This window comes from Macrobrachium rosenbergii, chromosome 23 (assembly GCF_040412425.1).
Source record: "Macrobrachium rosenbergii isolate ZJJX-2024 chromosome 23, ASM4041242v1, whole genome shotgun sequence".
Classification (NCBI taxonomy): domain Eukaryota; kingdom Metazoa; phylum Arthropoda; class Malacostraca; order Decapoda; family Palaemonidae; genus Macrobrachium; species Macrobrachium rosenbergii.
Genome location: NC_089763.1, coordinates 19,989,958 through 20,010,283, shown reverse-complemented (window position 1 = coordinate 20,010,283; position 20,326 = coordinate 19,989,958). Strand labels below are relative to the sequence as shown.

Here is a 20,326-nt window from a genome sequence, read left to right as displayed (position 1 = left end):
GCATATCCTCTTCCTAACATAGACCGACCTAGTCAATGCAAATAGCCAAGTACAAAGTGTTTAGCTCTGCTGGTTTTAAAGAGTGCTTATCATCTGTCCCATTTACCAGAGGAAGATCGACCTTATACTGCCTTTGAAGCTGACAGCGGCCTCTATCAGTTTACTAGGCTGTGTTTTGGTCTCACCAACGGGTGGCAGCTTTTTCAGAGGATTATTAATGATACCCATTGAAACGAATGGTCTAGAGGGTGTTTATGCTTATCTTGACGACGTCGTTGTTTGTGGTCTCTCAAGAACACGACGAAAACCTTAGAAGTTTATGAAGCTGCTCGTCGTTATAACATGATACTGAATGAAGCTAAGTGTGTTCTGTCCTCTCACTCTATACGTATACTTGGCTATGAAATTGGTCATAATGAGCTGCGACCTGATCCTTCACGTCTGAGGCCCTGACGAACATGCCTGTTCCACAGACTAAGAAGCTCTGCAAAGATTGACAGGCCCTTTGTTTATTACTCTCGCTGATTTCACTAAAGCTCGAAATTTTCCTATTCTTTGGAGGAGGTCAAAAGGTAATATCATCTTGTCCAACCTGGCAGCAAGTGCAAACCTGTTTTATCGTGCCCCACCGGTTCAACTGACAAGGCCATGAAACCATTTGATCGTTTAAATGTTGATTTCAGCGTCCACTATCCCCTTCACATGCTGGCAATCGCTACATGCCGATAATTGTTGACGAATACAGTAGATTTCCTTTCGCCTTTCCTCGTAAGGATATGACGGCCGCTACCATTACTTCATGTCTCACTAAGCTGTTCTCGACTTTTGGTCTGCCCAACTACGCACTGATAGAGGACATCATTTATGTCCTCTGAACTCAAATCGCTCTTCCTTAAACACATGCCGCAACAAGTCGCTCTACACCCTATCATCCAACTGGTAATGCCCAATGAGCGCTTTGTTGGGTCGCATGGAAATCCGCAGATGTGCTTGCCTTGAAGTCTCGTGATTTACCACAACTGCTTGAAATGGTTTCGATGATGCAGCATTGCATTCGATTCGCACTCTGCTTTCCACTGCTACTGGTGAACCCCTCATGAGAACAATGTTCATCCATCTCCAGCAAAGACCTCCTCCGGAATGCAGTGTTCCCACTTTGTTGCGCGAATGGGAACGTTCTATTTGAGAACGTGGGGCAGCTGAAAGGAAGATCCAGCTGCAAGTGAGATGGTGGCTAGTAGAAGCCAACCCTTCAGGATGGAACATGTTAGGGAACTTGTAAGGTTGAGACGTGAGGAGAATACGTGGTTGAGGGTGATTTAGATCGAGGAGTCAGTTGGAGCCACCTCCACCAGGAAGTGCAAGACACAGCTTGGAGGATGAGGTTGAATCTGAAGTCAGAAAAGAAGATGCTTCTGAAACGCAGAATCTTGAACGGGTAAAATTGGTGATGATGTTACAAGTTCTAATAATGATGATAAGGTATGTCTGTGCCCTAGACGTTCTCAACGGTTCTCTGGCCCTGTAGAAGGAGGCTGACCTATAACCAGGAGGAAGAAGGAAATGGAGCGTTCTATGACTGTATTTTTGTAAGATGACGCTTATGGTATTTATATAAGGAATTTATATTTAATAAGGTATAACAATGATTATTAGGGGAGCCGAAGAATGAAGGGAAATTGGCATTTGGGTTACGACCTGGGTTTGAAAGAAGGGAGAGGGTGGGGGCATTCTGTTGTTAGTGGATGGAGGTTGTTTAAAGTGGATAAAGAGGGGTTGTATTTGTTTACTTTGACAGTCCCAGTGCAGAAATTGGACTCCTTTGGTTGACTTATGTAAGGACAGGTGAAAGTAGGAGTGAGTTAGCTGAACAAAGCCTTGAAGCTATGTATGTGAGGTTTTCGTTACAATTTATTCAGCTAATAGGGATCTGCATGATTTCTTTGCAGAATGGAACGGTTTTTGTTAGGAACGTCTCGATATTCTGGGCACGAAAACCCCAGATGCTGCTCGAGTTTTTCATATGCATTGAGGTTATTATGAGTTTGGGGATGTACAAAATGACTACTGAAGAAAGCTAGACTAGTTTATCTTGGTAAGTTAAATGCATTGGGCCTAAGAACTTTTGATGAGCTTATAGCTGACCTTGCTCTACTTACGATGACGCCTGCAAAACGTTGAATAAAGTTTAGGATGATGGGATAGATAGAACGAAATTGTTTCTAGTTATCGGACTTGCTGGATGGATTAGAGGCTTTATGAAGGCGGAAGGAGAGAAGAAAGGTAGACCAGTATTTACGGGAAAATTTTTGCACAAAGATTAGCGCTTGACTGGGGTTAAAGAGGCGTTATGAGTTCAGAGGTAGATAGAGATGACAGAATTTCGTGATGCTTTATTGCAGTGGGAGGGCCTCAATGAGATTCGCATGAGATTACGTGAAAATAAAAGTGCCAGTGAGGATGAATGGTGGGTTTGTAAGGGACAACTTGGGTTGGCAGGTTGGGGAAGTGTACAAAGGAATTCGCAGTGGAAGTGGAATGTCCTTCCGACGAATGTATTCCTGCAGGTGTAACAAAACTAGGGCGTGAATATGATGATCGGGACTGTTTGTTTGTCTGAAAGATAGAGGGGTTAAAGGTCCGATGCTCCAGATGATGATTTGTAATGGTTTGACTTACAAGTGAATGCCAATATTCTGACTGGGTAAGAATGGGCATTATGCGAGAAAAGTGCCCAGAAAGGAAGCAGTGTCGAATGTGGGATGGAAGGGCATGTATCAGTGTATTTTGACGAAAGAGTGTGACTGTTAAGTAAATTCAAAACCTAGTGTGAAGGAGTTCAAATGGGTGGCTCACCAGGCTGCAGAAGCGGTGCGTGTGATCCATGTACACTGAATCATGAGGAGTTTTCCCATTTTTATGACAGTGGAACAAAGTACCCAAGTGCCCTAATTGACACGGAAGTTCAGAAATACCATTAGTATGAATGTCATATTGAAAAATATGAAATTGAGACCCTTATTCAGGAACTATTCAATGGCTGCTTTCATTTATGTGTCGCCTATTAGTGGCTGAGCTTGAAATTGGGCTGTAGTGATTGTAGTCAATTTGGTGTGATTATTCCAGTGTCAAATATTTTTGTGCTAGTTTTGAAAAAAAGGCGGATGTGGTCCCGTCCTAGTATGGTAATTGAATTACATGTGAAGAGGATGTCTAGGGTTTGTATTTGGTCATAGGATGGCAGGGTTGACCTAAACTTGAATTATGCCTGTAATTAGCGACAGAGGAATAATCACGCCCCAAGATATTGGAGGATCTTAGTCCTGATTGCCATCCGATAGCCTCAGGAAACCATCAAGAAGATATAGTGCTTCGGAATAGACATAAGTTTATATGACAGAAATCCTGTGTATATGATGGGGTTTGTAATTGGAATCATAGTATATCGCCATGGCATTGCTCAAGTGGTGGTTGTTCAGAGTCCACAGAATAAGAGACGCATTGCGTTAGAGATATTACGAGGTGGTAATATGGAATTCGTGAAGGTACCTGGATGCATATCAGGTGATTCCCTAACATATTGGACGACCTAGTTCAAGGAAAGAGTAAAAGTAGACAAAGTGTTTAGTTCTGTGGTTTTAAGGCGGGGGCTTGAGTCGTGGAGACGAGGATTTTGGGGAAGAGCTTCCCGAATTTAATACTGGATTTGAAGACGACACCCCCCATATATCAGTTTCTTAGACTGTGTTTTGGTCTCATCAACGGAGATGGCAGCAATGTCAGAGGAGCTTGAGAGGGTAATGATTGCTAGGAAGGCGCCTGGAAGAGGGTGTTTATGCTTATCTTGACCGACGTCGGGCTACTTGTGGGATTATCGGAGAAAGGTGAATGAAAACCTGAAAGGTTTATGGAAGCTGCTGTCTAACATGATAGATGAATGGAATGCTAAGTGTTTCAAAATTCTCATCTGGTAAGAGCTATTATTAGATGCCTCTGGAGGAAATTAGTCATATTATGAGCTGCGACCTGATCCTTCATTGAGTAGAGGACTGGCTGATGAACATGCTGCCTTCAAAGGGCAAGACTATTCCTGGCTCGTTTGATCAAAGATTGACAGTTTTATAGATTATTTTGATTGCAGTGAGACTTAGAAGAAATATGGACCTTTTCGAGTATTCTTTGAGAGAAGGTTGGAAGGTCAAAAGGGTAATATCATCTTGTCCAACCTGCAATGGTGAGTGGAAACCTAGTTTTTATCGTGCCCCACCGGTTCAACTGACACAGAGCATAAGTGAACCATTTGCAGGTTTTAATTGGTTTAAATGTTTATTTCAGATTGTTCAGGGATCCCCTTACTGAATGGCTGGCAAGGTATGTAAGATTGATAATTGATGAGCGAATACAGTAGATTTCAGAGATTGCCTTTCCTTGCAAGGATATGACGGCCGCTCCCGGATTATGAAAATCATGTCTAGAACTGTGTTGTTCGTAAACTTTGGTGCTTGGTACAACTACGAGGCAGATGGAACAAGAGGAGCATCATTATGTCCGTTTTGGAAACAGAGTTCAAATCGCTGATTGAAAACATGGCGCAATAGTTTGTGCAAGAAAGTCGTTGAAAGTATTTTTATCATAGGGTAGATTTTTGGTACGAGACGGACCATGAGCCTTTGTTGGGTCAGTGTGGATGCTAAGTTTGCGATTGAGGTCTCGTGGGAGTTTACCGCCAACTGCTTGGGACAAATGGTTCTTGATGATGCATTGCATTGGATGAGCAGATCTGCTTTCACTGCTACTGGGAAACCGGACCATGAGAGAATGTTCATGGTTCAGCAACAGTATCCTCCTGAATGAGTCTTCCTGTTTGGTTGTGGTTGGAATCGAACTGTTGATTGAGGAGTACCACGAGAGAAAGGAAGATCGTCTCGTTGAAGAGATTCAGCTACGTGAGAAGGAAGCCAACCCTTAGATGAGGAGGCACATGTTGTAGGATGTTGTTGAGGACGGACGTGAAAATTACGGTGATTATTCTTTGGATTTAGCTCGAGTATAAAGGAAGGGTGAATGCCAGTGGTCCAAGGGATTTTAAAGACACAGCTTGAGGATGAGGTTGGCTCACTGGACAAGAAGATGATTATGGGAAAAATATGAGGAATCTGGAAGGGTTGAGGATATGTTGAAGATGGTTGCGAAATTCTTGTGATGATGATAAGTTGAATGTTGCCCTAGACGCGTGTATGCAACGCGAGGTAAATTAGTAACTGTAGATCGTCTGATCAGAATAAAATTGTACTTGTAAAAATGTAGTTCTATGAGTAGTCTTTTGTGAAGATGACGCTATTGGTATTTATATAGAAAATCAATATTTAATACATGGTTTTGGGACAAGGGAATGTGTTATTATGGGGGTGAATAAATTAAATTGGCATTTGAAATTAATGACCTGTTTGAATGTTGATATGCCATTCTGTTTTAGTAATGGTTGTTTTCTGAATGTTGTATTTGTGGATGTGAGGAGGAATTTTGACAGTCCCAGGGGAAATATCTTAAGGTTGATGTCTGCAACTAGTTTTGTGGCGGGATATTAGCAAGGAGTAATAAAGCCTTTGTTGATTGATTGAGGTTTTCATTGCAAAATTATTCAGAAAATACAATATTAAGAGAGTGTGTATTCGTTGCAGAATGGAACGTTGGCCGTCTGAGTTAGAAACGCCCGAAGTACAAGAGATTTGTTCTACCCACGCCCCAGATTTTGCATCGAAGGGATATGGGATTAGGGAAGTGTTCGTAGTATTTTCCGATACAAAATGCTATGTGAAGGTGCTAACGACGTTTATCTTGGAAGAATAAATTAACAGAATCTGGGGGAGAGATTATATGTGCCTAAGAACTTTGAGCGGATGTAATCTGATTGTGTGCGGACTGTCACGCGACGTATCGCAAAACATGGAATCCGCCTGTTTTCATACAGCCGCAACGAAATTGGTTGTGATTGATTGTGTGTCTTGCTGTGACTGCTAGAGGACGAATGGATTTGTAATGGTAGATCATTTGAGTAAGTTTTACGTGCTCTGAACAAACTTAGCGAGACTGCAACTTCAAGGTCAAGTTTCTTCAGTGTGTATATGCAAGCGGATGAATGTTGAGTGACAATGCTTTTATTGATGGGATTTGAGCAAATGTTGCGTGATTGGGCATAAAAACGTACTCTACGTTATCTGCCCAGTGCGAATGGATTAAGCCAGAGCAGGTAGAAAACGTTCACAGGATATTACGTATGATCTGAGATGGATAATGATTGGGATGTAAACGTTGGGTTCCGTTGTGGGTAAACAACGCACCTGAATATGATGTATGTCTCCTGTTTGTGAAATTTTGGCCGACAGGTCCGATGCTCCAGATGGAAGATTTAGTTGGTTTGAGTTACAAAGAGAAATGTTTTCCGAAAGGCGGTTGAATGTAAATAAAATCCTAGAAAAATCCGTATGCAGGTGTTAGAGTTGGTCCCACTGGGTGGAAAATGCAACAAACTTGGTAGATGGTAGTGTAAGAGTTTGAGAGAAATCAAACCGCTCAACCGCTTACGTAGATGGAAGGATGTACCTGTTCCATCTACACTGAATGGGGTGTTTAAATGATTTTTATGATGTGGAAAGACCAAATGCCCTAGCTTGACATGGAGGTTCAGAAAATTTGAATAATATGATAATATTCCTGAAAAATGAAATTACTTAAAGCAAACTTATTCAGCAAGAAGTTGTCTGATAGGGGTGTGAGTGCCAAAGTTATGTGTCGCCTATTAGTGGCTCTGGATGAATGGGATGGTATGGATAGAACGTACGGAGTATTCGGGTTTGAAATTTCTGTTGCTGAACGTGGACTTTGGTGACGGTTGGCCTGGAATCCAAGTTTCTTAGTAAGATTCTAGTGTGACTGATTGAAAGCATGAATGAATCGTTTCCGAATTGGAAAGGTCAATGGGCTGAATGGGATAGGTTGGTTGAAGAATTAGTCAATCACGCCTCAAGAGTAGTTCCGTAATCTTTCTCCTGATTGCCATCCTATTGAGTGAAATCAAGAAGATATAGTGAATCTGCAGAGAATGGAGACAGAAATCGTAAATCGATGTTGCTGGAAAGAGGTAAGTCTGAAGAATGATTACGTGTACATCGCCATGGCGTGCTAGGAGCATGGTGGTTGTTCACAACGATTTGAAAGAGGTGAGACGTGTTGGTTGTCGATGCTACTGGAGAATACAGAGGACCTACCTCTTTTTATTTAGCATTTCCCAACATAGACGACCTAGTCATGAAATAGCCAGAGTACAAAGTGTTTAGTTTGTGGTTTTAAAGAGTGCTTATCATCTGGTTGTTACAGAGGAAGATCGACCTTGGCTCTCTCTTTGAAGCGACAGCGAGGAGTTTTTCAGTTTTGGGGAAGCTTTGGTCTCACCAACGGAGTGGCAGGAGTTCGTCTGTTTTAATGATAGCATTAATGGAATGTCTCTTCTTTTTTTGTTTATTCGTTGTTTGACGACGTCGTTGTTTTTTTGTTTCAAGTTGTGTACTAAAACCTTGAAGGACCGTGGAGCTGCTCGTCGTCCAGCAACGAAAGATCAGAGTGAATGAAGTGTGTTGTGTTTCTGTAAGGTCTCACCTATACAATATACTATATATATAGAAATTAGTCATAATGAGCTATATAATATATGTATCCTTCACGTCTAGAGGCCCTGATGAACATATATATATATCCGCAGATAATAGTATATATAATATAAAGATTGACATATATGTATATTTATATATGTGTATGTATATATATCCGCTGGATTTCATCAATATATCGAAATTATATCCTATATATTTGGAGTGTGGTGTATATATATATATATCATCTTGTCCAATATATATAAGTAATACCTAGTTTTATATCGTACCACCGTTCAATATGATATATATATATGAAACCATTTGTCGTTTAAATGTTGTGTGTAAAGGTCCATATATATATATCACATGCCGGGCATATATGCTGATAATTGTTGACGATATATATATATATATATATATATATATATATATATATGTATATATATATATATATATATTATATTCATGTCTCATATATATGTTCTATATATATTGGTCCCCAACTACGTGTGTGTCCGACAGAGGAGCATCATTTATGTCCTCTGAACTCAAATCGTTCTATATATAAAACATGGCGTCGCAACAAGTCGTTCTACACCCTATCATATATACTGGTAATGCCTATATATATGATATATATATTGTATATATATAAATCCGATGCTTGCCTATATATCTCGTATATTTACCGCCAATATATGGTGGAAATGGTTCTGATGATGCATTATATATATATACATATATCTGCTATATCCACTGTGTGTGTGGTGAAACCCTCATGAGAGAATGTTCATATATTTCTCTAAAGACCTCTCTCGAATGGATATATATATATTGGTTGTGGGAATCGGAACTGTTCTTCTGAGAAGACATATATGAGAAAGGAAGATCCTATATATTGAAGAAGTTATATATAGAAGCCAACCCTTCATATGCACATGTTAGATTTGAGGATATACGTGATATATATGGGTATATATAGTGATTTAGTGATGTCCTCGCATTGCCACCTCCACCAGGATGGTCAAGTTAGCTTCCAGGATGAGGTTGAATCTTGATCAAGTAAAGAAGATGTCGGAAAACGCAGAATCTGAACGGTCTTATCTGTGATGATGTCAAGTTAGGAATGATCGCATTAAGTTTTGGTGGCTAGTAATAAAGTCAGAGAAAGTCACTGAATTTGGTTGGGACCTATAATTAATTGCACTTGTAAAATGTAGTTCTATGACTTCCCTGGGACTTTTTGTAAGATGACTTCTTTGGTATTTATCAAAAATTTATATTTAATAAGGTTAATGCTGACTTTTAAAGCTCTGGAATGACTTTTTACTGGTGACTTTTCCCTGTAATGACCTGTTTGAACTTTTTATCTGCATTCTGTTGTTAGTAATGGTTTTTTAACCTGTCTTTTATTGTATTTTTTACTTTGACAGTCCCAGTGTATCTTACCTTTGACTCCTTAACTCTTGTGGCGGGATTTTAGCTGTGACAAAAGCCTTGAAGCTTGCACCTGTGGCTTTATGTTGATTTCTTCTGTGGCTTTACCTGACTTTTTTATTTTTCCCGTCTTTTACCTGCTGACTGTTTCATTGACTTGACTTTTTACTCTTTTACACCTGTGACTTTTCCCTGACTTTTTACCTGTGAATTTTACTCTTACTTGACACTATTTCCTGCCTTTTTACCTGTGACTTTCCCTGGCTTTTTACCTGTGACTTTTTACTGACTTATTTTCTGTAACTTTTTATGTGTGTGACTTTCTGACTTTAGTTGTGACCTTTTTAACCGGTCTTCTTTACCTGTGATTTTGTCTGTCTTTTGACTGCAACTGAAAAATCATGAATAAAGTACGACTTTCTTACTTCCCTTACGCCCCTTCCATAGCTAATACAGCAAACTTTCCTAGCAACAAGAACCCCAAGTTAGTTTTAGAGGTAAGCGCCATCGAATTGCACTTCACGATTACTGTAGAGCGATACTGAAGGTTCTTTGCAGCGTCCTCATGGCCCTTGAGAATGGTTTCATCCTCTCGGGATCAATGTATCCTCCTACTTGGATGATTGGCTTCTCCGCTCCACGTTGGAAGTACAGTGTGTGGATGACTTGAAGAAGGCTCTTCGCATAACGCAGGAGTTAGGCATTTTGATAAACCCTCAGAAATCACAGTTGACTCTGACAGAAGATTCCCTATTTAGGGATGATTCTGGACCCTCGAACTTTTCGGGTTTTTTCTATCCCCCAAAAGGATCGAGTCTTGCCTACAGACTGTTTGGGAGTTCCTCCCCCCCTCTCTCTCTTGGTATGCTCAACAGTCCATTGGATGAGTCTCCTAGGCATGTTGGCCTCAGTAGAACAATTTGTGAAGTTGGACAGGCTTCACATGAGGCCCTACCATTTTACTTGAAAGCAAACAAGTGCAGAAAGACCCAGCCAGACTCCTTTGTCTTCCCCATCTCGTCAGATATCAAAGAGGATCTTTGATGGTGTTTGTCAGAAGAAAAGCTTCAAGTAGGAATATCTCTTCTGCCACTGTACCCCAGCCTATAGTTTTATTCTGATGTATCCGATCTATGTTGGGGAACCCTTTTAGGGAGCCAAAGGGTCTCGGGAACATGGACTTCGTTTCGGAAGTCCTTACATATTCGCTTCAAAGAGCTAAAGGCCATTCACCTGGGCCTTCAGTCTTTCGCTCGTCTGGTAGCAGGGAAGATTGTAGCAGTGTATGCGGACAACACCAAAGCCTTGTCTTTTGTCCGCAAACAAGGGACCACCCACTCCTCTCTCAGCGAAACGACGAAAGACCTCCTCCTCTGGGCAAATCAGTACCAGGTGAAGTTTGTTACTGGCTTCGTGTGGGGAAAAATGAATGTCCTTGCAGACAAATTGTGTTGCTGAAATTAGGTTTTTCAGATGGAGTGGACTCGGGTCTCCCTTGTATGTGACGATTTCTGAAAACTATGTGGCAAACCAGTTGTGGGCCTCTTTGTAACATCGTGTGTGGCATGTGTGTTATTATTATTATGAACGGCACATAGTTATTTATTCTTATTATCGCCACTTCTTTCTTGACGTAGCCTAGGATCCCAATTGAACCCATAAATCCTTCAACATCTTTGGGTTTTAAATTAAATCATTTTATTGCGAGGCTGATGGACTTCCAAAACTTCTGCCTTTAGCTAAATTCGCTGCCATTCCAGTAGGCCTAGCTCATGTCCCTTCAAGTGACTTTGTCTCGCTTGGTTTTCTGCGTTCAGACTGTGGGAGAATGGTGGTGCAATGTAAATTTACTTTTGACAAAGCACTATTCAAACAGTATTGAAGTTAAAAAGCCCTTCTGGTGGCAGTTGCACGACACAATAAGCGTCAGTTTCAGAAGGATGGACACAAATACCATCCTTTTTGGAGGTCAGGGCATGTCTATAAGTTCAGTTAGCTAGGCAACTTTTGCCTTTCCTGCTCAGGACCTCAGTAGTTATAGGAAAGGTTATGTCTTATATATGATGATGAACATTGTTCCCTCTACCTAAAAATCAGGCTGCTCAACTGAGAGCTCAAAGTTTTATCAATGCATTTTTGGGGACCTTCGTTTGTAATTGCTTTGATTAGGGCAGTTTTTGTAATTTGAGTTCATCTTTCCAACATCCCAGTCCCGACCTTTTAAGCTTCTCACTGCCCCCACTCTCTAGCCGTGGCAGTGATCATGGGTCTGCTTTCCGGAAGTGTAATTCTTGTCGCTTTGATTTAACCGAGGTTGCAAGTAATAAATTAACTTTCTCCCTCTCTCAGATCTTTTTTCCGTTATCCAAAATTGACGTTTGAAGCCTGTGCAGCCTCGTTCCCGCCAGTGCGTCAACCGGACAGGTTCTCATACATAAAGGACATAACTGCTGTCCTATTGGAGGTCTAAGTCCTATCTTTACCAGAAAACTAACAGGACCCTCTAAACAAAAACAGGGTGCTTAGAAGGTCCCTTCATTCCCCCTGCATCAAAAAGACATTCTTTCGGTCCAGCAACCCAGGTCCACAGGAATCAGGCTTCTCAGTTCAAACCAAATTTTATCTTTTCCTCTTCAAAATGGAATCTAAATCTTTTAATGTAATGTTCTGCATTCATAATCAAATGCAATCAATTTTCTTTTCAGGCATCTTCTGCCCAACTCCCAGGTGCTTGCCCCTCAATCCCAGTGGGAAGGTGTCAGTGTCAATTCCGGGATCTGGCTGGCCAAAGTTGTAAAAGATTCAGAAGGGCTCTCTTTCCCTCTTCTGTCCCTTTGCCTTGTTGTAAGGTCGTTGGAGTGTAAGGAAAGTCAGGGGTACAATGTACTGGATTATCTACCAGTTTTAATGGTTGAGTTAGTGGTTCTTTATTTTTAGTTGTAGGTAGTGTTGTGTTTATTCTGGCATTATGCCCAGGGCAAGGCGCTATTTTTGTCTCTGTCAGCCATCAGAACCCCATGGCTGCAAAGTACCCTTTTAAAGTAGAGGCAACTCTTCTTGGCCATCTACTGCCACGTCCTCTACAGGATAAGATGAGTGCTGACCAGGGCGGTTTTCCACACCTAAAGCAACTCTCTTACCAGTTAAGGTACAGTAGCATTGATCATTTCCAATGCTGCAACCTCTCTAGTTCAAAGTCATTATCTTTATTAGCTGTTTTTAGAATTAGAACATGTCCTTGATTCCCACCTCCTCACAATATGGAATCAGCTATGTAATTCAATTAGTCAGTCTATATAAAATGACATTTTTTATGTAATAAAATAAAGTTTATATATGCAGTATTTACGCAATTACCTGTCGGACCTACCCTCCTCCCAGCCTCTGGACATTTGGCCCATCAAACAAATTGAAGCTCTTTGCTGAGTTGTACCTATCACCCCCGAAAGTTGGAGGGACCCTGTCTCCATACCCAGCGATGGTCCCGCCAACCTTTGAAATTTGAATTCTTATGACTGCTGTGTGGAAAGCCCTTCCTATGTAACTGTTTAAGTATATATAAAAACTTTATTTTATCTTTAAAAATGTCATTTTCATGAATACTGATGTCCTGTTGTATTTTTTTTCAGAGTTCTGCCAAATTTGTGTCATCTAACATTAGATCCTGAAAAAAATGTGAGAGATGCTGTTTTCCGTGTTTTGAAAGGTTTCTTAGGAAAATTAGAAAAGGTTTCTCCAGACCCTGCCAGAGAAACAATCCAAGTCGTCTGATGCAGTTTTTTTTTTACTGAGTAATGCAGATGCAAAATTTCATACACTATACTGTATGTGTGCTTAGATATACCTGAGTGAATATATAGAAGTATAATTTACTTCAGATTTGACTGTCAGGTATTTTTATAAGCTGCAGTGTATCAAAATTCAAAACCACTATACAGGTAGACCCCCAGTTACGATGTTTCATCTTATGATAATTCGAGTTTGTGATGGGGTTAGCAGTTCTGATTTTGAAAATATTTTAAATTTTGATTCCCTTCAGGCACTTCAGTCCACGATTCCGTCGTAGAACTCTTTGGTTTAGTTTCATATTTTTATGTTTATGATACAGTAATTCATATTTCATTAAAGGATATAAATGTACAGTCCCCCTCTGAGAGAGAGAGAGAGAGAGAGAGAGAGAGAGAGAGAGAAGAGAGAGAGAGAGAGAGAGAGAGAAGAGAAGATTTTTAGAGTGAGAGAGATGAAACTAATGCAATAAATTCTCAGTATTCAGTAATACACACACTCTATTTGCTTGTAATTTGTGCTATAGTATTCTCAATAATATTTTTACTGCATTTTCTCTTTTCTTTTTTTTTTTGTTTAATAAACCAAATTATGAATGCAATCAAGTCTTGAAGAGTTGTCTGCACACACTCAATTCCATGATTTTGAACTTTTTACAGTTGATTAGAGACATATGAACATAAGTATTTTAAATATTTTTATGGTGATTAGAGGTATATCTTTATGTTATGTGACTAATCACAGTTAGAATAAACTAAACTTGTAACAAAAATGGTACAGTAATCAAGCAAAGCAAAAAAAAAATTTGTAACATGTACCTATGTATGCATGTACTCGTTCGAAGGCAACTTGAACTTCTTGGAGTTCTAGTTTCATATTTTTATGTATATGATACAGTAATTCATATTTCATTAAGGATATGTACAGTAATGAGAGAGAGAGAGAGAGAGAGAGAGAGAGAGAGAGAGAGAGAGAGAGAGAGAGAGAGAGAGAGAGAGAGAGAGAGAACTGAGGTAGTTTACATTGGTAAACGAACAAATCGGCGGGAAACAGCTGTTTTGTGATTTGGAGGGATTTTATTTAATGTAAACTATGTTAGTGTACCTTTGTGTACCCATTTTACATTTACATAAAAAAAAAAAAATAATAATTCCATTCTTTCCTTTTAGCAACTAAGAAATTATTTTCCTAATTCTTTTGGTAGCAGGCTTAATCAGATGATTCAAAGAATCACTTTTTTACCATAGGTGGGACGATTGTTTTTTTATACTTATTACGATGATAATATATCAATATATTAATGCAGTATAAATGGATTCTGTAAGTAAAATAAGTTGCATTACCATTACTTTTATCTCCAAATACAGCTGTAATAGCCTTTTTGACTTTTGCAAATGGATACTATGAGTGTAACACCTTGGGTAGCCTGGGTCTATAGTTCACACATAGCCTACATATTTTTATCCTGTGTACTGCAATACAATATGGTAAAAACTGATAAGGAAGTTGCTGTATAAAAATAAATTAATGGTCGCAAAACCAAGGTAGGCTGCGAGTATAGTGTATGCTAGGCTACTGTATATGTATAAATTGTACTGTATACCCTAGTGTAGGCTAGGCTAATTTCAAGAAACGATGGGGTTTTTGTAGCGTAAACGGGGAAATACCTGTAGTTGTCAAGTCTGACCCTACTGTAATTATACATCATAGCAGTCTGTTTCAACAGACATTCCTTTTTCTTCCAGAATCTGAAGTGAAAAGTGTGTCAGTTGGAGGAACTCAGCCAGCAACTTGGGCAGGTTGGGCCGTAGGTGCCATCACGTCAAAGTTTTACAAAACCAGTACTGGAACTCCTCCTCTGCAGCGAGTAAGTGTTCGTTGGTCCTCCTTTGCTTCAAGGGAATTCCCAGTTGAATGTGTTCTTACCACCAATAATGGAGCCTTCTAGATATTTTCCCAATTAATAAATCTTTGGATGAGAGTGAGCTTTTTGAACATTACTACTAATATTTTTCATTACTAATTACTACCAGTATTTTTCATTTACTGATGTACAAGTATTTTTTCCTAACAATAAGTGGATGTACATATTTGATCTTGACGAATGACTAAATAACTGGTCTGAATAGTTCCCTTTTTGTGTGTTTTGCTCTTAGCCATCTACAGCTTCATCCACATCTGGTACTTTGACTCCAAGCACCAAAACAAGCAGCCTTGCCTCTACTCCTTCACAAGATCGGAGCAGGTCTACAAGTCGAACATCAGCTGCAGTAGTAAATGATGAAGATAAGTCAGATTATGAGGAGTGGGAAAATTCCAATTGGAAGTCTTTGGTTAGTATTTTAATATGAGAATTGCCCTAAAAAATGTCTAGTTATCGTGCTTCATTGAACTTCTAGCAGGTTCACAACTGCCATGATTAAATGAAAAATTTCAGTCCTTTAGTGACTTAATGATTATATACTATAATTTAAAGTCCACAGAATCATGGTTATAGGTTCTTATAAGACTCACATGAAGGATTAGTTGTCCATTGAGAGATAACAATTACAGGAAGGTAAAGTTAAATATTTGTTCAGCAGTGTTGGTTAACAGCTTAACCAGAGGTGGGAGAGCACTCCAGGAATTGGGTGAAAAGTTACAAGTTGTGTCTGATGTACTGTAGGTGATGACTGATATATAAAAAGGACTAATTGGAGTTCAAACAGATTCAGTGTAATTAGTCATAAGTATTGATTTCTATGGTACTAAGGGGTAAGTGGTTCAAGTACAACTTATTTACACAGGATAAGATGTAAAAGTGAAGATATTTTTGGTTAACATGCTTTAAATCGTGTACAAAACTTTAGGATGAGGTGCAGTGCCTCTGAAGGGTAAATTTTGTTAGAATTAAGTAGAGTACACTAGAATTAGGCAGTGTGCTCACCTTGACTGTGGAGTTATGAAGTTAACATTGAAATTTTCAAAAACTAAAGACTGTGTTAATTACCTAAATTATTGGATCATGGATAGTCATCCATTCTCAGCCTTGTTGTTATACCCATACACTACTCCAGTGGATGCATTTTTTCATCTTAGTTGAATTCACTTGTCAGCTTCGTCTCTTGAAGAAAAAACCTCTACAATTAATGAGAGAATATTTTTGGGAGACATTCCTTTATTTTGAATATGTTGCATTATCTCTGAACTTTCACAGGATGACTCTCCTGAAAAGAAGAAGCCATCAGCACCAGTTTCGCAAAAGTCTCCTACTGTTTCCGAGGCATTAAGTAGTGTGGATGATGTCACTGGTGGTGGAGATGGATGGGGAGATGATGATGAAGCGTGGGGTAGTTTAGAAGATGGAGAAGTAAGTATTGCTCTCATTATTTACCTTAGACACAAGGATGATTTTTTTTTTTTTTGCACGGGAGCCCTTTGCTTATAAGGTTTTAGTGATTAGTGATTATATCTCCTGCTTTGTATGGTGTTCACTATACAGATGGTTTTTGGTTTTGTGAGATCTTAGCACTGGTCATATCACTTATATATTCATATAATTACTTAAGATATGAATTTTTCTAAGTGATGTAATGAAAGGATTTGCATAAAATTGAGGTTTTTTAACTCTGCAAGCACAGGTAATTATAAATGTAAAAAATGCACCACATTAAATTTGAAGGGTGATATAAGTAAACATATTCAGCTCTCATGAAAGAACGATAAATTTCAAGAAAACTGTGTACAACCAACAAAATTTTATCGTAAATCTTTGTTTAGATCAACAAAAATAATGTGGTTTCTGTATATGAATTTGTGTACTGATGTTTTAAGTTTATAAGCTACAGTATTTGAACAAGGTAGTTTAAATTCAACTTTAAAATAGTGATTTCCCACAGGTTTTTATTATTTACACAAAATATGAAAAAAATAAGCCTGAAAAAATTATTAATGGAAAATGCTCTTTTCTTTGTCAACTGCTATGATAAGAATTACTCCAGAATACAACTTTTTTTCTTGTGCTTACCCGTAACCACTTAATTTGTATCTTTATTTTGCTATGCATATGATCTAAGTGTGAGAGTATCCATTACACAACAGACCAAGGCAGTCAAAAGGAGAAAGGGTTCAAATGTTATTACATTTGTAGCTTTTTGCTGTCCTAACTCATGATCATTAACGTACATCCCATTCTGAAGCTTTCTGGAGTTTTCCCAATTTTTTAATAAATACCTCATCTATCATCTACTGGATTCTCATAGTGACAATATTAGCGATTTATTATAACCATTTCACAAGATAAAAATTTATTATAACCATTTCACAAGATAAGAATTATGTATATGATTTTTTATTATAACCATACCACAAGATAAGAATTTATTATAACCATTTCACAAGATAAGAATTATGTATATGATTTTTTATTCTGGTTATCAATCACTCCGTATATATCCTTGTTAAAATGTGTAAATCTTGGGAAGTTTGTTTTAATATGAAAAAGGTCTAGTACAGTATTAAGAGTTTTTTGTAAGAGGTTATTTTGAACTTTATAAGAATATTGAATACTTAAGAATCTCAGCTGCATGGTCTGTAGTAAGTAACGCTCACTTGAAACTTCAGCTTCCTGTTGTGAAAGGTTTATTGATTCTCTAAACTTTGCACTATTTAGAGTGGTTGGTTTGATCACAGTTTGTGATGGATCCATGATATTGTGGTTGATTAGCTTATTTGAGCAATGGAACATCCTGCTTTGTAGCAGTGTAAGTGAGAACTGTTTTCTAGTTCACTTGGCAAGGTTTTTTTCTTATGAAATACAGCTTGATGCAGCAGGGTGTGATGACAAACAAGGCTTAGGGGCCATGCTTAGCACAGAAACAGCTAAAAGTTCTGGCACAGCCTCTCTAAGCTGGGATACTACCCCAGCAGAAGACACTGATGATTTCTTCAATTCCTTAGTTGGTGATCAGGTATGTAAATGCTCTTTATATTGGGACAGATTAAAGATAGTTTTTTATATATATAAAATTACCCTTACTGATTGTATGGAAAGTTACAAATGTAGAATGACCACAGAAATGTCAGTAAACTAACCTTTCATAATACTGTACAACTATAGCTTGGAATTTTCACTGGTCTGATCTGTTCATGCCTTTTGTCTTAAATTGGGTGAGCATTCAATATATTTTGCCTGTATTCCAAAACAGTAGTTATAAGTTCCATATGTTACAAGAACAATCTGTCATGAAAGATAAACCATTCATTTTTAAATATAAATTGATTTCTTTTAGGAACTAGAAATATTTTAAGGGTTTCAAAAGGATTTCAGTAGGGTTGACTAAAATTTCTATATAGCTGAATCATAGTCCAAATCAGCAGTCATGACTTCCTTTAGAAATATTAATCCCATATTAAAAGTATACAGGGTTACTGTAATTTCTTTTGTGGCATAGAATTTAACAGCTTTTTTCCCAATACTGTTGCATAATTTTTGTTTACTTCTCATAATTTAAAAATGGCTTATATATATAGAAGTATAGCTAATAGAAGTGATTGATTGATACCAGTCATATTTCTGTACATTCTGATGACTGAAGACTTCTGAATAATGAAAAGGTCATAAAGTTACTGAAGACTTCTGAATAATGAAAAGGTCATAAAGTAACTCTTAATATGCTTTATAACCTGTGACACACCATTTAGGCCTTTTTTCCAAATACAAAGACCTCTGGAATAAGCATCATCACCTCTCTAGCCTAGGCCCAAAGGCCCAAAGGAAGCATGAAAATGGAAAGGGAATGATGAAAGGGGATGCTTAACCACAAAGTGATATGCCTTTCTATCTCTTGAAGGGAGAAAGTTATGTCAGGAAAAACAAAGTAGAATATTTGGGCGGGGGGTAGCAATGTCTTTGCCAACTAGTGTTTGTCAGTAGAAAATCTTTAATTTAATTATTATACATACAATTACAAGGCAATTTCACTTCTACAGAGCCATAGCAACACTGCTGTGTCACGGATATCTGCAACAAAACCGTCAAGTAACAGTGGCTGGGATGAATGGGGTGGTGATCAGAATTCAGGTATGTATTTGTAAGTTGTGGTCTGTTGGATTTTGTGAGAATTTGTAATTCATAGATCTACAAAGAAAGCTACATAAGCATATTTGGTGGCAACTTAGTTTTGAATCATTTCCACTTTGGTCATAAAATTTTTGTTTGATTAAATTGGCTGTTATTGGAAACAAAGCCAAAAGTATATTAAGGAAATAAGAGCTTTTATTTTCATAGCTAAATGGATGTAGAAAGTAATGTTACCAGTACTGAATTGAAATATACATTTTAAATATATAAAGAAAATTGACTTTATAAATCTTCATTAAAAACTGGGCAAATGAGAAGAATTGATTCAAAAAAATTTAAAGTACATTTACTCTGCCTAAAAATTAGGCTAAAAAAACATGTCAATTGCACTAAAAATAGATTTCATGTGATTGTCCTTGTAAATTTGCATTTTCTCCAGGAACCAGCACAAAGTACTTTACCGTTTTGAAAATCAGACTAAAAAGCAATTTTGCCCTTATGCAAAAGTATCATGAACAGTATTTGATAGTACTTGAAAAGAGTAAGAGACATTTGAATCCTTCAGCACTCGTAAGCCATATTAAAAATCCTTTGGTTTTTCCATATAAACAAAATTTTTACCCATTTGAGTCTAGCAAAATTTATTTCACTTACTATATAAGAAACTTAACCCTAAAAAAAATGTGTGCCAAAGAATTCACTAATAGAAAATTAGTCAAGAAGGGTTCCTCTTTTACTGAAATCCAAAGTCAGCTGTATATATAGGTACAGCACATTAAATTTAAAGGAGGCTGAAAATAATTTGCTGGACTACTACTGTAAATGAAAATTTAAAAATATTATTAGACTCTAAATTAAATTTGGACCTCAAATTTTGATGTTTTGTAAATTGAACAGAAAATTGATATGCTGTACATCAGATTCTGATACATTTTTTTTTTTTTAAATTGAAAAGAAAATTGATGTACAGTAAACCCCCTGTATTTGCATTCTCATGGTTCGCGGACTCACGCATTCGCGGGTTTCTGTGGAATATATCTAGTCATCATTCGCGGAAAATTCGCCCATTCACAGTATTTTTCACTGAGAAATATTTACTAATTACTGTATTTTCATATAGTTTTCATGAATAAATGCACTTTTTGTGATAAAACTATTAAAATACTCAGGTATAAGCATTTTTACATGGTTTTTCTTGGTTTAAGCTATCAAAATGGGCAGTAGTGTTTTTAGAGGGGTTTCAAGCATTCGTGGATTTGACCTGTTCGCAGGGGGGTGTGGGACGCATCCCCCGCGAATACGGGGGTTCACTGTACAGTCATTTTTTGCATATTTATTTTTTTGCATTATATTACACTGGGATTTTGCTAGGGCTTCCTTTTTAGATGAA

General features: G+C 38.0%; 1 protein-coding gene across 1 annotated transcript in view; it reads left to right on the top strand.

The window, feature by feature from the left end:
- Window positions 1-20,326, top strand: part of yata (N-terminal kinase-like protein yata) — a 57,660-nt gene that overhangs the window by 26,238 nt on the left and 11,096 nt on the right. Inside the window, exons 11-16 of the mRNA XM_067125380.1 lie at window positions 12,719-12,833; window positions 14,602-14,742; window positions 15,032-15,208; window positions 16,072-16,224; window positions 17,675-17,824; window positions 18,846-18,936. Coding sequence (XP_066981481.1) covers window positions 12,719-12,833; window positions 14,602-14,742; window positions 15,032-15,208; window positions 16,072-16,224; window positions 17,675-17,824; window positions 18,846-18,936 — 827 coding nt within the window. The remainder of the gene's footprint in view (window positions 1-12,718; window positions 12,834-14,601; window positions 14,743-15,031; window positions 15,209-16,071; window positions 16,225-17,674; window positions 17,825-18,845; window positions 18,937-20,326) is intronic.